The 17891-nt window shown below is 32.0% G+C and overlaps 2 protein-coding genes across 4 annotated transcripts; both read left to right on the forward strand.

Annotated features, from left to right (window-relative positions):
* Positions 1-893: 893 nt before the first annotated feature.
* Positions 894-3281, forward strand: LOC107888571 (myb-related protein 2). 2 transcript variants are annotated; one of them, XM_041081719.1, is made up of 7 exons: positions 894-1160; positions 1265-1450; positions 1553-1629; positions 1731-1788; positions 1910-1994; positions 2091-2160; positions 2240-3281. In XM_041081719.1, exons 2-7 carry the CDS (start codon positions 1273-1275, stop codon positions 2933-2935), a joined length of 1164 nt encoding a protein of 387 aa, XP_040937653.1. In that variant the 5' UTR covers positions 894-1160; positions 1265-1272; the 3' UTR covers positions 2936-3281. The 2 variants fall into 2 exon arrangements, with proteins under 2 accessions (XP_040937653.1, XP_040937652.1); XM_041081718.1 differs by having other exon boundaries at positions 899-1160; positions 1269-1450.
* A 506-nt stretch (positions 3282-3787) lies between these two features.
* Positions 3788-11364, forward strand: LOC107888554 (CCR4-NOT transcription complex subunit 3). 2 transcript variants are annotated; one of them, XM_016812711.2, is made up of 16 exons: positions 3788-4058; positions 4424-4555; positions 4797-4934; positions 5983-6033; positions 6257-6346; positions 6433-6579; positions 6754-6858; positions 7183-7239; positions 7395-8105; positions 8188-8355; positions 8552-8717; positions 9228-9370; positions 9750-10025; positions 10121-10261; positions 10360-10541; positions 10855-11364. In XM_016812711.2, the coding sequence occupies exons 1-16, from the start codon at positions 3966-3968 to the stop codon at positions 10919-10921; spliced, it is 2667 nt and encodes an 888-aa protein (XP_016668200.1). In that variant the 5' UTR covers positions 3788-3965; the 3' UTR covers positions 10922-11364. The 2 variants fall into 2 exon arrangements, with proteins under 2 accessions (XP_016668200.1, XP_016668207.1); XM_016812718.2 differs by having other exon boundaries at positions 7398-8105.
* Positions 11365-17891: the final 6527 nt, after the last annotated feature.

The raw sequence follows: 17891 nt of genomic DNA on the forward strand, positions 1-17891 counted from the left end.
ACACACACAAAAGCACAAAGTCAAGGGGCAAGTTGTCATGTACAGGGCCATGGGCAAGTATGGAAGCAAGTACAATTTACCTGCTTTAATTAAGGTCTCAAGGTGCTTAGGATTCACCGTCAAGGGCCGGCTGTCTTTTGCCTGTTCAAACACCGCAAAAGGTAATTTGGGTCACTTTCATTCCTTTCAAACAATTAGAGACTGCGATTATCGAATACGCGTATGTATTGAATACGGATATTTAAGGAGTTTTAAAAGGGCTGAATAAGTACCAAACTTACTGAAGGCGACAAAAGGGAATGTATTCCATATTCCATTCCTTGACCCCAAACAATCTGTTCCAAAGAAGAGCATCTTTTATTTTCTTCCCCCATTTTTATTTATTTAATAATTAATTTCATTTCTTGTATGTATCTAATTCCAAAGTTTCTAGATGAACCAGTCAAAAAGAATCTTCTCTCTAAATTCTCTTAATAAAAACCAGTTAAAACTTTGTTTGTGTCTCCATCTGCAACCTTTAATATCAGATAACATTGAAACTAAAAACCTTATTTATATTCTCATTAGTTGCATTGTGTGCATACATTGACAACCTGAAAGCAAAAAAAAAAAAAAATCAACAACAAGGTGAAGAACAAAGGTATAAGAGTTGAAGAATCTTCTTTGAAATTGAGACCATGGAAGAGCTCTCAAGCACAACATAGTGGATTCCCCTAATCCAACTCCCCAACTCTAATATCTGGGAATATGATTCTTTGCCTTTGCCAGTAGGGACGAATACGTACATACATACATACATTCATACATATATACATATACATATATTATATTTGGTGGATCAATTCCTAGTGCAAGTCCTGAGGTGTTTTGAGGAATTCAAATGGCTTGTACTGTCTTAGAATGGAAAGTAGACTTGATTTGGCCCACAGTTAACAAAGTAGAAGGGGCAATGTTGATTTTTCACTCACTGTGAATATTGGATTCGGTCAGGTTTTTCCATTACTTGTGTCCCAGATTCTATGCTTCTCTTATCTTGCTTTATAAAAAGCCCTGCTTGGGGGTTCATCTTTGGCTTGTAAGACTTGGTCATAAAACAAGTGATTAAGTAAGAGCAGTCTGTGGAAAACTTGAAGAACAGAAGATCGAAGTGACTGGATCAGGTAAAAGAACGAAGCCGATACGTGTACCGAGCATGGTTATTTAGTTGTAGCTGGTTCAACAACAAGCCTTAACAACTTACATGTTTGAGTACTTTCTTTTGGAGACAGAAAAATGTACCAACATCAAGGGAAGAACATTCACCCTGAGAGGCATTTGTTCCTTCAAGGAGGGAATGGCCCTGGAGATTCTGGTCTTGTTCTTTCAACTGACGCCAAGCCAAGACTCAAGTGGACGCCCGATCTTCATGAGCGGTTCATCGAGGCTGTCAATCAGCTCGGAGGCGCCGACAGTGAGTACACAAAATCTGAACAAATCCCAGATTAAATCCATGCATAAACTGTCTTAGGCTAATACAAATGATTGCACCTTTTTCTTTTCCCTTGTGTTGCAGAGGCTACTCCTAAAACAGTAATGAAACTAATGGGGATTCCTGGCCTTACCTTATACCATCTCAAGAGTCATCTGCAGGTAATTTATCGACATCATCCAGTGAAACCTCGGGTTTCACGGTGCAGACGAGTTAGTTTATATTTTACAAGGGCTAATTAGATCTCTCCTTTTGGCTGCAGAAATACAGACTCAGTAAGAATCTCCATGGACAAGCTAATAATGGCAGCAACAAGATAGGTAAGATGACTGTGTTCCCCTTCATCTTATAAAATGGATATAGTAAACTTCAAATAGTAATTTTGAGTTTAGAGCTTTTCATTTTTTATGATAATTAACAATTTAAACTCAATGGATATAGGCGCTGTTGCAATGGCAGGAGATAGAATGTCTGAAGCAACTGGAACTCACATGAATAACTTAAGTATTGGCCCTCAAACAAACAAGTAAGATGATTAATGATTAATAATCTTTTCACATATAGTTTTGTAGTCAATCGTATTTTTTTTTCATGTATTGACTTTGATGTTGATGAACTACAGAGGATTACAAATCGGCGAAGCGTTGCAAATGCAAATCGAAGTGCAGAGAAGGCTGCATGAACAGCTTGAGGTACATAACATTCCTTTTGGTAATGCTTTTTATTGTAGTTTAGTTAAGCCATGGTCTGATAAGTTCGATATCGAACCAGGTGCAGCGACATTTACAGCTTCGTATTGAGGCTCAAGGGAAATACTTACAGGCAGTGTTGGAGAAAGCTCAAGAGACACTTGGAAGACAAAATTTGGGTAACATGGGACTTGAAGCAGCCAAAGTTCAGCTATCTGAATTAGTGTCCAAAGTGTCCAACCAATGCCTGAACTCCGCGTTTCCGGATTTGAAAGACTTGCAAGGTTTATGTCCCCAGCAAGGACAAACACAAGCAACTCCACCTACTGATTGTTCAATGGATAGTTGCTTGACATCATGTGATGGATCTCAGAAAGAGCAAGAAATACACAACAATGGGATTTGTTTAAGAACTTACAACAGCACTTCATTCATGGAGCAAAGAGATCATGTACCGGAAGATCGGTTGCTGCCACAAACCGAGCTGAAACCATTCACCGACATGAAACTAGGCAATGATGCAGAAAGAAGAATGTTCTTTGCTGATAGAAGTACCAGTGATTTATCCATGAGTGTAGGATTACAAGGAGAGAAATGGCATGGCAGCTTCTCTGAGGGGAAATTTAATGGCAGAAATGAAGATCAAGAAGGTTTCAAGCTGCAAACAGTTAATAGACTACCTTATTTTGAAACAAAGCTGGATTTAAATGTCCATGAAGAAAACGATGCTGCTTCAAGCTGCAAACAGTTTGATTTGAATGGCCTTAGCTGGAACTGAAAAGGGATCCATCAATCGATCTTCGTAGGTAGATAAACCGAAAGTGACAGAAGTGCCATCGGAACCGGAGGCTCGGAGAAGAAAATGCTGTACTTTGTGATTCATCTATGATCAACTTGAAAAAAACCAAAACCCAATTCAATCTTTAATTGAATAAAAGTTTGCAGCAACTACATAAAACATATAGATATTAGCAGCTAATCACTGTGTTTTTCATGTATTGGAACATGGTGGACTGATCTGATTAGAGCATTAGTGTTATTAAGTGCTCAAAGACTTTGCTTTTCGTTTGTACATCATAACTTTTTAATTTAACATGCTAATATATATTATATAATTGATGAAATCAATATGTTTTTTTTTTGAGAGATGATGAAATCAATATTTTTTATTTCAAAACTTAAATTTATTTCTCTATTAGCAATGTTTCTCTTTATATTAATAAGTGATTGAGGGTTCAATTCTCGTATTGAATATGAAACGGTTTTAAAACTTGTAGTAAATATCTACCATTAATAAGCCTATAAAGTACATAATATTAGTTATCGGGTTCCCACCGGTAAATTTCTTAAAAAAAAATCATTCATTAAATTTAAATGAGTAAAATATGTCTTCTCAAGGTTAATTATGAAATTAAAATAAATAGAAAATTAAAAAAATCGCTAATTTATTTCCTTTTAATTCATTGGTAAAAGTAAAGAAAAGTGAGAAGTGTTTGGGCTTTCTGTAATGAAACGGCTCGGCCCATCTTTAATTTAGTCTTTCATTTTTTGTATCGAAACGATGCCGTATGGGACTCCAATGTTCCCACTCCCGAATCCCGATATATATACCGTCTTCTTCTTATTAATTGTTTGAGGATTTTATGGTTGGTGTTCTGTAAGTGAGAAACGCTCTTAAAACTAGCTGGGTAACGGAAATTCTCACTCGACGCGTAAAATCGAAAAATCAATCATTGCTAGGGTTTTTTCATTTTATCATTTTGAAATAAGTTCTCTGTAATTCGCCTTCGAAACATTCCGATTCCGGAATGGGAGCGAGTCGCAAGCTTCAAGGAGAAATCGATCGTGTTCTGAAGAAGGTCCAGGAAGGCGTTGATGTCTTCGATAGCATCTGGAACAAGGTTTCCGTTGAAGTTTCATGAATGCAAATATGCCTTTTCATTTTCATTTTCCTTTTTTTTTTGTTTTACCTGTTCTGTTTGGTTTCCGAGGAAATGCTGGGAAGTAGACGCTTAAATGATAGTTCTAGTTTTAGTTCCTGTGAAATTGAAGCGAACATTGCTGTGACTATAGTCTCATTCCATTTTGAAGTGTTCTTGAACTATTTTAAATTTGGCTTATTGATTTTCTCGATTAATGTTTAGATTGTTTTCCATTCCTTTTCTTAATTTAAAAAGGAAGAAAGACGTGTCGAAGAATTGAATGATGTTTTTTTTCGTTCGACTCTTAGTTTATCTATAGTGAAAAATCGCATATGTTGTGTTAGGTTTATGATACTGATAATGCGAATCAGAAGGAAAAGTTTGAGGCAGACTTGAAGAAGGAAATCAAGAAGCTGCAAAGGTATAGGGACCAGATCAAGACATGGATTCAGTCCAGTGAGATCAAGGATAAAAAAGTTCGTTACTTGTATCCCTTGTCTCTTTAAGCGATTGTTTTGATTCAGTATGTTTTCATCAAATAATTCTTGTAATTGTACTTGTAATTGCATTTGTTAGTTGTTACACACTGTGTTTATGTGGTGCTGTGAATCACCTTTACCTCTAGTGATGCTTAAGATTTTTATTATTACGATAATTGTTCTTATTGATTTGAAACTGAGGATTGTTCTTTTCTGCTTTTGACTTCTGTCAACATAGGTTAGTGCATCTTATGAGCAGGCCCTGGTGGATGCTCGGAAACAAATTGAGCGTGAAATGGAAAGATTTAAGATATGTGAAAAAGAGACTAAGACAAAAGCATTCTCTAAAGAAGGCTTGGGTCAACAGCCTAAAACTGTAAGCACCATGCAATGCATAGCTCTTGATTGTTTTATTATCTATTAATGAATTATAAGAATAAACCAGAGTTACCTTAATCACTTTACATGCTGTATTTTTCAAATTTGATCGATCGATCCCAATTGTTTGCGGTCCAATTCAATGAATCGAGCATACAGAAGAGGGCTTCAACCAGAGAAGCCACTGAATAATAAATGTATTCTTTCTTTATTTATTTTTTAAACGAAGTATTAAAAATTGTTGTGCTTCTATCAATTTATTTCCTTTAAAGATTGTCGATAAATGGTTTGTTTGTTGCGTTAAGCTATAATTATTGTTATATTTCTCAAAAATATAAAATGGTTTTACAATTTTTTATCAATAAATTTATGAAAATTAATTGTATTTATTTATAAAATATGTTTTTATATTATTTTAATTAAGATGAAATATGTATTATAAAAACTTTTAATGTACTGATAAATTGTATTTCGGTCCTAATAAACGAACCAAAAAATCATATTTTGTTCCTACTAAACGAACCAAAGAAGACTACCCCTATCGAATTATGTTCCAAACAATTAGCAATTTGTGCTACCGTTTTCATTCCTCGTACCAGACAGATCTGTGTTTTAGGTAACATAGGAATAACTAAGCCTTTTGTCTGTACATGGAGTCTGCTGTACGGATTTATATTGTGCCATTGCACTCATAACAAAATGATTACCTGTTAGTGTTCTAAAATAGAAAACTAGTGGTTCATTCTGGGATAGAGTGGAGTACAGACCTCTATTTGGTGTAATTTTATACTTGACCTTGTTGTTGTTTGATATTCAACCATCTTAGTCAAAAATAGTTGTGGGCTTGTGTTGGTAGTAAAAGATACAAGATTGAACCCCTTTTTCTTTTCCCTACGTATTCCTTACATCTTGGCTAGCTTTTTATATAATTCTTTACATCTTGAAACCTTCCACCTCACTTGATGATATTAATATTGATTGGAAACATGCAGTCTCGGTATTGTTCATTTTGTTTTACTATCTGTAATGCATCAATTTCATTTTAGGATCCAAAGGAGAAGGCTAAATCAGAGACAAGGGATTGGTTGAACAATGTGGTATGAAATCTAACCTTTCTGCCCCCTTTTCTTGCTTGTGTCTTAAATGCTGCAACTCATTGGTTATACCCATAATATTTTTTTTCTGTTGTATTTTTTCAAAAAAAAAATCATTTTAACTTCCACTAGCCTGGAACTTCTCTCTGTATATAATGTTGTTTTGGAGGCACTTATGCCTAGTGAATCGAAACTAGCATGTAATGTGAACTCCTTCCCTGAGCAGGTTGGAGAGTTGGAATCCCAGATTGATAGTTTTGAAGCTGAGATTGAAGGGCTTTCTGTGAAGAAAGGGAAGACGAAACCACCTAGACTGGTAGAACTGAACGAGAAAATACATTTTGAGACTACGTATGTTGTTTTGATGTAACTTTGTTTCCTTTTATTGTTTTTGCCCTTCAGACACATTTGGAGACATCAATTACCCGACACAAAGCTCATATAATGAAGTTAGAATTGATTTTGAGATTATTGGATAATGATGAATTGAGTCCAGAGCAGGTCAATGATGTGAAAGACTTCTTGGACGATTATGTTGAACGTAATCAGGTTTTGTTCTATGATTTTTTTTCCTTTATTGCAATTTTGGGTGTTGAAAGGATCTTCCATTTAATTCTAAATCATTTGTTTTTATAAGAATAGCATCAGCAATATGATCTCTTTGGGTCATTTTCGTGGGTTTTGACTGTTAAATATGCATATCTTTCCTGATTTTTTGTGTAGGAGGACTTTGATGAATTTAGTGATGTTGATGAGCTCTACAACTCTTTAGCTTTAGACAAAGTGGATGCTCTTGAAGATCTGGTTGCTATTGGTCCTCTTTCCAAGGTAAAATCTTGTATTCTTTTTTCCCATTTTGGTTCTGCTTGAAGATTCTAGTACCATGCCTTGTAGAACCCAATTCAAATCAGTTTTCTCTTGTGAAATTGTGATTTACTGAGACATGCTGTTACTTGCTTATTAATTTTTTTAAAAGTTGTACTTGAACCATCTTTTAACTGACCAAAAAAAAGGCCTTTTTTATCTTGTGTTATGGTGTTCACTGATTTCAATGTAACAAATGGGTTCTTAAGTGATATTTTAACAGAAAATTAATGAAATGGCTTCTTTCATGGAAAATAACTTAGAAAATGAAATTTTAATGTTTGGCAGGCTGCACCGATTCTTGGATTGAAGCCATCTTTGGCATCATCAACATCTCAATTGCCGGTAGGTGTTCTGTTCTCTCCATCTGTTGGATATTTAATGATGTAGTCACATGTATAAAAGTATGTTGGTTGACCTATATAAGTTACTCCGTCATTAGTTGTTGGCTTGATGCTCACATTGATGTACAAGAAATGATCAAGACTCAATGTAATCAGCAGGTTAGTTCCCCCCTGGAGCATGCAGAAGATACAGCTTCCCAGGATAGTAATTCTGATGTAGCAAGGACTCCACCTTCGAAAAGTTGCGCAATTACTTCTGCTATAGCAACACCGTGTGGAAGCCATCCAATCCCTGCTCCACTGAATCTTTCACCTCATAGTTTGTCTGGTACTTCAACACCTCCAATTGTTCTTCCAGGTTCAAGTTCTGCTCGAAGTGTTTTGGAAAACACAGGCACCACCAATCCTTCATCTCCTGTAAATTTGCCAAATGATACAAAAGAAGAAGATATCACAAGCTTCCCTGGCCGTAGGCCTTCTCCATCTCTTACTGATACTGGTGTACGAGGCATTGCTAGAGGAGGCCTCTCAGGTCAGCCTTCATCTAGTATTCCCCTTGTTTCTGGAAGTATGGCTTCTGGCAATGGAGCCCTTGGTGTGGTCCCTTCAGTCTCTGACATGGCAAAAAGAACTATTTTGGGGACTGATGAAAGACCTGGGAACAGTAGCATGGTGCAATCTTTGGTATCCCCTCTCAGTAACAGAATGATGTTGCCTCAGACAGCCAAGGCTAATGATGGAGGTGCATCTGTTGATTCTAGTAATCCTAGTGAATCTGCTGGAATACCTGGCAGAGTTTTTTCCCCTTCAATGGTTTCTGGTATGCAGTGGAGGCCTGGAAGCTCCTTTCAGAATCAAAATGACCCGGTATGTTAGTCTGTCAGGTGACTGTACCCGTGCTATACATTCTTCATGTTCAATATAGTTGCTAATGCATTTGTATGTTCAGGGGCAGTTTCGTGGAAGAACTGAGATAGCACCTGATATGAGGGAAAAATATTTGCAACGGCTTCAACAAGTGCAGCAACAAGGCCATAGCAACCTGCTTGGTGTGCCTCCTCTCGCTGGAGGAAATCTTAAGCAGTTTTCTGCACAACAAGCCCCACTCATGCAGCAGGTTCTGTTTCTTAAATGAATTCCTTTTCGTGAACCAAGTTGTTCAACTTATTACAAAGTTCAATGCAAATCTAGGTTTCTGTTGCTTGTTCATATTACACATGAATATCTATGCACTGCAAACTTGTGGGAACCTGGTTAGCTTTCTGTCATGAAAGCAAATAGTAAATAATCTTTTTATGATCTTATTTTGGCAGTTCAATTCTCAAAGCTCTTCACTCTCTATCCAATCGGGTCTAGGACTTGGTGGCCAAGCATCTGGTTTTAATAGTGTAACAGCTGCCAGCTTACAGCAGCAACAAAATCCCATCCAACAACAGTCTAGTCAGCAGGCATTGGCAACAAATGTTCCAAAGGATGGGGGTAACATTCAGTTTGCTTGATTTTCTTTTTGGACCTTATTCTTTCTGAAGCATTGGCTCTTTGAGGGATTTGTGAGGGATCTCATATCATCTAATTTTATGAGTGCATGCAATGAAGGAGGCTCATTAAAACTAAATTGTTGTATATAGAGTAGCAGGCTGCCCAATTATGCACTTCTTCTTGCTCCTGGTTTTTCTATTTATTTCTTTTGAGCTTTTGCTATTGTATGTATGGTTTCACAGTAAATCCAGCTCTTTTCAGAAAACAATTTCCAAGGGAACCTTTTTCAAGGAGAATAACTTTTGTTTTTCCTACAAGAAAATGTTTTATGGAGCAATGGATGGAATAATTTTTTCCAACATATTTGAATAGAATAAGCTATCATTAGAATACTTGTTATCAGAGTGGCCATATATCTCATGTAGGAAAGTAGCAGATTGCTTTACTGTTGTATGCTGAGCGTTTCGTGTTCTTTTACCATGTCTTGACCAGAGCTTAGTATATATGCAGACATTGGGAATGCAAAAGTTGAGGAACAACAACCGCGCAATTTACCTGATGATTCAAGTTCTGAAGCTGTTCCAACTTCTGGGCTTGCCAAGAATCTCATGAACGAGGATGAGATGAAAACTCAGTATGCAATTGATTCTCCGGTATGTTGAATACCTCTTAAGGTTGTATGCTTTAGGCATTATAGCTGGTGTGGTACTGTTTGTGCGAGCATGTTCTATCTTTTGTTAGAATCATCAGTAACTTTGTCACTTAATTTGGTAATCCAGATGGTCCAGTTAGTTGATTGTGTATTTCCTCTATCATATGTCATTGTTTTGTAAAACTACATGTGCATGGGTTTGACTAGGTAGAGTAAAGCGATGTTTGGCTGAATTTATGTAGTAGTAATAGTTTCATTTTCTTTTAGGTTTAAAAACTGTTTGTTTTCTAGATAGAGTGTGGGTTTAGGTGAATGTTGGTTGCATAAATTGTTAGTTATGAAGATGACGTGAGTGGTCTGTGAATGGTTCTTCACTGCAGGCTGCTGTGTCAGGCTCCTTGACAGAACCTGCTCAAGTTATTAGGGATGTTGATCTTTCTCCTGGGCAACCCTTGCAATCTAACCAGTCTTCTAGTGTTCTTGGCGTTATTGGCAGGAGAAGTGTTACTGATTTTGGTGCCATTGGTGACAACCTCAGTGGCTCAATGAATACTGGAGGAATGCATGATCAACTATACAATTTGCAGATGCTTGAGGCTGCATACTATAAAATTCCCCAACCTAAAGACTCAGAACGTGCTAGGAGCTACACTCCAGTATGGGATTTCCGATAATCATCACTCTTTTTTTACTTTCCAAGAAACAACAAAAGTGTAGGTTCTTATATTTGTTATCTGTTTGTACTTTGCAGAAACACCCTGCTGCAACACCTGCTAGCTACCCTCAAGTTCAGGCACCGATTGTGAATAATCCTGCATTCTGGGAACGCATAAGCTTAGATGGCTATGGCACTGGCACTGATACACTGTTCTTTGCATTTTATTATCAGCAGGTAAATAGGTTATTCTATCTCTTGCCCTGTGTGTGTGTGTTTTATTGCAATAGAACTTGGTGACAGTTGAGCTCTCCGACTTGTAAAATTTTGTGCAGAATACTTACCAACAATATCTGGCCGCAAAGGAACTGAAGAAGCAGTCTTGGAGATACCACAGAAAATACAACACATGGTTTCAGCGGCATGAGGAACCAAAAATCGCCACTGATGAATTTGAACAGGGAACCTATGTATACTTTGATTTTCACATAGCAAATGATGACCACCAACATGGATGGTAAGTTGTTGGCATGGAAGGATAGTCTTCTCATTTATTTCAAAAAGCATCATATACCTGTGTTATGTTGCTTGGATTCTTCATTTTATAGAATTATCCATGTCCGACGCTCATTTCTGAATACGGATATGGAGATATGACCTCCAAGGTTTCTCCAAGTATATGAAAAACTTAAAAGATCTTACTATACTTGTGTCTGATGCATTCCCATACCTGATACACCCAAGTCCTAACGTAATACCTGCCTGGCTGAATCACATTTTCAATTAAACTATCTGTTTTTATGCTAATGTTGCGTGATGCTGTTTTTCAGGTGTCAGAGAATTAAGACGGAGTTCACATTTGAGTATAACTATCTTGAAGATGAACTTATTTGCTGAAACGTAATGTAAGTTGTGTCACCCCCGGAAATTTCATTGCAACTTTTTTGAAAAGCCTCATGATGAAGATGAGATGAGATGTCAAGCTTTGATTAGACGGTTCATCTTCCAATTATGCCTTTTTTGTTGGATATTAGTTCTGTTGAAATTCATTACGACGAAAGATATTGGGAACATTGGTAGCAGTCTTTGTTAATCTATTGGCATCATTTGGGTTATATTGCATTTAAACAGAAAAAAAAAATGGAAGACATTTTGTGGGGAACATTGGTATCAAATCTTTGGATTAGTGAAGAACTTTGGGACCAAATAGAATGTATTTTAACTTTCGGTTTATATTTGATTCACTAGCTCAAGTGGGTACGGTATGTATGATGTTGATAAATTCTTGGACTTTAGCTTGAGGATACTTGCGGTTTAAATATATATATATATATAGAATATATATAGATGTTCAGGCATTGGAATATGAATGTAGATTTGATTTTTGTTTCTATCTGTTCAGGTTCAGTTTTAATTGAATCAGAAAGTTGTATTATTTGAATAGCCTAATATTTTAAAAAAGCCCCCTTTGTTAAAGGAAGCCTACATTGTAACTAAAGACATCCTTATTCTTTGATTTATATTCAAGGACTAAAGAAGTCCTTAATTCTTAGATATTTATTCAATAAAAGTAGATAAATATCTCGCAAGAAAGCTCTCTATATTCTTCAATGTATTTGACAAATGTTTGGTTTTATGCTGTGTAATGTATGATGTTGAGTAGTTTCATTCTTATTTGGTTCACCTTTTAAACATTGGGGTAGTAGGATTTTTTTGGAAGTTAAAATTAAAAATAAGAGAGTAGGGGCTTAAGTGTATAGTATATACTTATCCTTAAAAAGATTTCAATTTGTTATAGCGAGATTTCAACATGTAGACCTCATCCACCAACTCCTTGTTTCCCTTTTTCAGGGTATTTTCTATCCTTCTCTTTTGAAAGTAATACTTTTTCCCAAAAATAATACTTTTAATCAACTTATCAACGCTATTCAAAACTTATCCAAGTAATAAAACAAAGGTAAAGTGGTAGAAGGTTTGTTAGCGTTGCTATCATGCATGCTCATTTGGTCAATTGATTTTTGTTAACATTTAAATAAAGTTTTTCTTCACATTATTTGTTTTATGATGTATGTTTTATGTTTAAAAACAGAAACAAGAAAGACAAAGTTGAGTCTCACACGTTTAAGCTTTATTCTGATTAAATTATTGATTCATTTTTCAAACAACGATGAGCCTCTTTCAATATTTAATAAGAGTAAAAATCATTACTTATGTGTATCCAACAATCATATAACTTGGTTTAATTATGCCCTCACTCCTCATATTCTTTGAACTTTTGCAATTAAGTTTTTGTTTCTATTTTCAAGAATTTTGTACTGAATTTTAATATGTGACATTTTAATATTCGAAGTTTCTATTTAAAAAAAATGAAAATCCAACTAATAATAAATTTAATACAAATCTGACAACAAGGTTATTAATCTATATATTATATAAAATTAGCTCCTAAGGGAGCATTCGAAATCAATATCAAAACTTAGTAAGGGTATTTTAGGTTGTATAAAAAATCAATAGGGATAATTTAGACATTAAAATTTAATAACAGTAATTTAGATATTTTTAAAAATGCTAATTTATTTATTTATAAATTTTAAATTATTCCTTGTTTAATGTAAATTCATATTCTATACATATATTAAATTGAATAAAGGGACAAAATGAGTATATTAAATTTATTTTTATTAATATAACAGTAAGAGTAAATTATTTCTTCTCTTTATTTGTGATTTCATCTTAAAAAACCCTTAAATCCATAGATTTTTTTTTTGTCTTTTTACTAGATTCACATTTATCGATCCTAGTATTTTTAAGCTTTGTTTTTGTTCATGTAAGTTTTTTTTTTCCTTTACTTATTCATTTTCAATTTTTGAATTGTAGTAAAGATCAATTGAAGACAAATTGGACTTTTTTGAATGTGAATTTTGTTAATGAAGTATTTTTTCCTATATTAAGAAAATGAAGAAGATCGAGACTGTTTCGTTTTCTAGACAAGTAAGCATTGATAGAATTTTTGAAGTCTACAAAGACGAAGAAACAACAGTTTTTTGACACAAGCATCAACATTCACAATTTAACGGTTGAATCTTAAAATGATTGTTCTTCTCAAATTTTAATTTAATTTTTTATTGGTTAACTTTTCTTTTTTGATCAAATTAATAATTCTATTATCTTTATCTACAATATAAATATATATAAATAAAATCAACTCGGAAGAAGAGTAAAAAGATTATTCACTTTCATTTAAAAATGACAATAGGTATTTTAGTGGAATTTATGTGATAATACATATATTTACATAGTCACTATTTTTATCAAACCTTTAATCTATTTCTTAATTTGCTACACCTTATATCTAATAAAATTTATCTCAACTTTAAATATCAATTTTGATAATTCTAAAGTTTTTTAATCTATTTATTTACTTTTTTTTACAATTTATTTTATTTACCTTCTGTTACAATTTTAAATATTTAAAATAAATGGACTAAATTCTTAAACTTAAAAGCAGAGGACCAAATTTCAAAAATTTTAAAGTATAGAGACTAGAGACAAAATTAGAGTTTTAACTTTTTATTGAACCAATTAAATTAACTTTATGTTGTTAAATTTTCAACCATGATTATTCTTAAGAAATTATGGTGGGGTGGAATTGTAATTTGTTGTTTAAGCAATCAATGTGAAAGCATTTGTTGTATTTATCTACAACCATCTGAATCATAATTAGGTTAAATTAATGAATAATTTGGAAATGAAAACTAGAAAGGTTGTGGACCAATAAAGTAATATAATCTAAGGAAATTTATTTCAACATGGAAAATGATGTGGATCCACATAATCAACACCTTCCAAAACTTATCAAAACCTTCCCTTTTTTTTCTTTTAGATATGTTGTTTGGGTCGATCGAGTCTTAGCTTAATTACCATAGATATTATTGTCAATGCAGAAGAACATGGGTTCGAATGCACTGAAGCGCATTATTCTCCTATTTATGGGTTGAGGAGGTACTATTGATAGTTTTAAGTATTGTGTTAAAAATAGCAGATATGATCAAAACCTTCCTTTCTTTTCACTCTTGTTCCTTAATATCATATAAAAGAAAATGTGAGAATTATGATATTTGAAAGTTTGGATGAAATTGAAAAGCTTAACAAAGGTAGCCAGTAAAGAATAAGGGACCACCACATCAAAATTGGGAATGAAAAGGTTGGGTGAGATGTAAAGAGGAGAGGATGACACTAATATGTGATGGATTTACGTATTTCTTTTTTTAATTTAAAAAAAATTGTTTTAGGTAATACATACAAGTATATTCCTGTTTGCAAATATAATTACTATACGTTCGAAATAAGTATTATAAAACACAATAAATAGATAATAAAAATATCTCCGAACATAACCTATATTTGATGGGATTTAAATAAAAATAAATATGAAATGAATTCACTCATGATTTTTTTTATATCGTACACACACTACATCAAACTGTCCAAATAAAAATCTATCACTTACGACCCTCGAAGCCGAACAGAATAAATAATTCTTGACCACTAAAGTAAACCCCAAAATATAAATCCACCCATAATTTCCACGATACGAAGTTATAACCTATACGATTAAACTTGTCAAAATCTTAACTGTAGTTAAAACTAAAACCTTTTTGGGTTTTGGCCTCTGGCTAGGATTGAAAAGGAGAAGCAGCCCCAAGCTTCTTTTCCTTTCATAGAGGAAAATAAATGGGGGCAGACAAGTCTCCCATCCCCTATGAATTTTCTTAAAAAAAAACATATTTATTTTATTAATAATTAACATAATTGTATCTTATTTATATATATTTTTATGCTTATAATATTTTATATTTCAAATTTTTTTATGCATTAACATATTTTTTGCTATATAACTCAAAAACTATTTATAATTTTTCATTTTTGTGTATAGGTCATATTTGTTATTTTTGATACAATAACTAAAATTATTCATAGTTCTTCTCCAACTTATAAATAGAAGGATAATACATTCAGCGCACTCAAATTCATGTCTTTTTACATTGACAATAATACTCATACTAATTAAGCTAAGACTAAATCGGCTAATTTAATTAATTTTTGTAGCATATAATAGTATTTAATATTACCGTATGTAATTTATATGTATATGGTTTTGGGGGTAGAATGGGAAGTAGATGTTAAAATGGGTGCAAAAATTGCTAAAGCCATTATCCAAAATTGAATAAATGCAACTGCCAATGAGTTGTGCCAACTAACTACCAAACAGCTACCCTTTCCCACCCTTTACTCTTCATTTCATTTCAATCCCATCCCATCTCATCTCAATTTATTATTCTTTTATATTTATATATATTTAATAAAATTGAGTGAGTGTTAGCTCGATTGACATAAACATTATTGTCAATACAAAAGATGAAATAGGTTCGAGTGAGCCGAAATGCATTATCCTCCTATTTTTGAGTTAAAGAAGAGTTATGAGTAATTCTAGGTATTGTGTCAAAAATAACAAAAATGATCAAAACCTATAATGAGATTGTTAAAAAAAACTCGATAAAAAATTTCCAAGTAATTGGATTTGAACCTGTATTATTTACATCAATAAAATATTAACTTCAGTATTAAACCAAAACTTTATTTCAACATGATATTTACATTTTAATTGTATTATGCATACTTTATTACTCATCAATTGTATATATATTGATAATATTGTTGATTGAGTTAGTGTCACAACCATGATAGAAAAAATTGTAATTCATTTAGTATTTTTAATATGGTGTATTAACGTGTTTAAATTTTATTTTACTCACAATTTAATCTATCGTATTTCATTTTAATATTGTACATATTTCATGCGTTATTATTAGTTAGTTTCAAACTTTACGTTTCATTATTTATTATATGTTATTTTTAATCTAACCTCTGTGTTTTAAATACGTAGCTTCCCCACACATAGAGTTTCTAGTTTTTGTTATGTTTATGTTGTTTTTTATGATGTGACATTTTATTGTTTAAAAATTAATGATTTCATTATCATACATTCATTAAATATCTAGATTATATGTAAGTATTCTATTGAGTTAATGCCACCAACTCAGTTATGAAATTACAAAAATATTTATTTTTTAAAAATTATAATTAATATTATTATGATCACACTTCTATCTTTTTGTATTTTATATCACCTTAAAATAACACAATTACAAATTCAAAAATTAAATATGTGTTCAATAGTATTAAATTACAAATTCATTACTACTCCGCTTATATTCATTATTAAATAAATCTTAAAATAAAATATTTTTAACATACAATATTTTCTTTTACATGCATTGTAAACAGGGGCAAAGCTAAAAAAAATTTGGGAGGTCGAAATTAAATTGTTCAGTTTTACGATAATAAAAATATAATTTCACGGTTTTAATAGTTTATATCTTTATAATTTTTAAAAGATTAAATCAATTTTTTTTTTCATTTTTAGAAGGGTCAAAATGTAATTTTATCATTACTAATTTAAAATTTTTATAAATTATAAAATACTTAAATGAAAAAAATTCTATTTTAAGGGGTTTATATTTAAAACTTTTGCAATATTCATTAAGTATTATTATAATATTAAATGTTTTATATGATTATTGAGAAATGATAAATATTATAAGTTATAGATATGATATTTATGTGAATAAAAAGTGTATGACAAATGAAGCCATTTATATTATTTTAGTTTGCATTAATTATCACATTTCTTGCTTATTTTTATTGAGGCATTGGCACTAAATGTGGTTAATAAAAAAATAACAATAACCCTGAACTTGTAGGATTGGATCTTCATTTTTATATTATTTTTACTTATTTTTTAATTTTTGAAAGTAATCTCAAATTTTTGCAGGTGACTTGAATGGATCTGATTTGGGTTAGGTTTGAATAATGATTTTAAAGTTTTCGATCAGTCAATTAAATTTAAATTCATTTTAAATATTAAAAAATTTTAAATTTTAATTAATTATAAAACATTAAAATGTTAATATTTAAAAATATTAAATATTTTTAAGAAGTAAAACAAACCAATAAACCCAATCGAGTTGACTTAAAAATGGGCATTGACCTATAATATTGCTCAACTAATAAACAATTCTACTCAAAATTCTTTTATTAATTATAAAATATAAAAATATATTATTAAAATAATAAAATTATATTTTTATCGTTATAAAAATATATAATTTAATTTCACCTTTAAAAATTTTCAATTTTATCACTGATTATTGTCCGACAAGAGTATCAATCTGAGCCTCCCTTTGCTTTCATGTTGGTCAATAGAGGAGAGATCATTAAAATGGACTTCTCTTATAGCTCGAAAATTGTATTTCTAGCCATTTTAAGACGAGCTAAAGCCTATTTTTCCTTGTAACTCTTTTTGTGTCTATAAAAATTCTCATTTGATTGAAATTATATAAAAATTAAAATTTAATTGAAATGACAAATTAAAGCTTTGAGAATTAATATCCTGAGTACAAGTCCAGATATTGTGAATTTATTTTTTGATTTTTTTGCAGATTTTATATAAAGATATTAAAAATCATAATAATATTTAATACCTTTTAAATATATTATTATTATAACATTAAATAAATAAATTTTTTTCATTAAATATGTTTTATTTCTAGAGTTTAAATTTTTCATCTTTAAAAATACATATAAATTATGAATAAAATAAATAATAAAATTTAAAAATGGATTAAATTATTTTAATATTCATTTTATCTCTTAGAAAACCCAAAGAAAATCACAAATTACGAAAAAACTTTCCCGTTATCTTTTCGCAATCTCGAAAAGAGACAACCTCTCTCCATCTTACTAT

The sequence above is a fragment of the Gossypium hirsutum genome, chromosome A11 (assembly GCF_007990345.1).
Source record: "Gossypium hirsutum isolate 1008001.06 chromosome A11, Gossypium_hirsutum_v2.1, whole genome shotgun sequence".
Lineage (NCBI taxonomy): Eukaryota > Viridiplantae > Streptophyta > Magnoliopsida > Malvales > Malvaceae > Gossypium > Gossypium hirsutum.

Bases quoted from the DNA above. Each gene is read 5' to 3' on its own strand.
- LOC107888571 (XM_041081719.1), top strand. From the start codon at position 1,273: ATGTACCAACATCAAGGGAAGAACATTCACCCTGAGAGGCATTTGTTC. The intron at 1,451-1,552 runs GTGAGTACACAA...CTTGTGTTGCAG, and splicing joins TCAGCTCGGAGGCGCCGACA to AGGCTACTCCTAAAACAGTA. The intron at 1,789-1,909 runs GTAAGATGACTG...CAATGGATATAG, and splicing joins TAATGGCAGCAACAAGATAG to GCGCTGTTGCAATGGCAGGA.
- LOC107888554 (XM_016812711.2), top strand. From the start codon at position 3,966: ATGGGAGCGAGTCGCAAGCTTCAAGGAGAAATCGATCGTGTTCTGAAG. The intron at 4,935-5,982 runs GTAAGCACCATG...ATTTCATTTTAG, and splicing joins TGGGTCAACAGCCTAAAACT to GATCCAAAGGAGAAGGCTAA. The intron at 10,026-10,120 runs GTATGGGATTTC...TGTACTTTGCAG, and splicing joins GTGCTAGGAGCTACACTCCA to AAACACCCTGCTGCAACACC.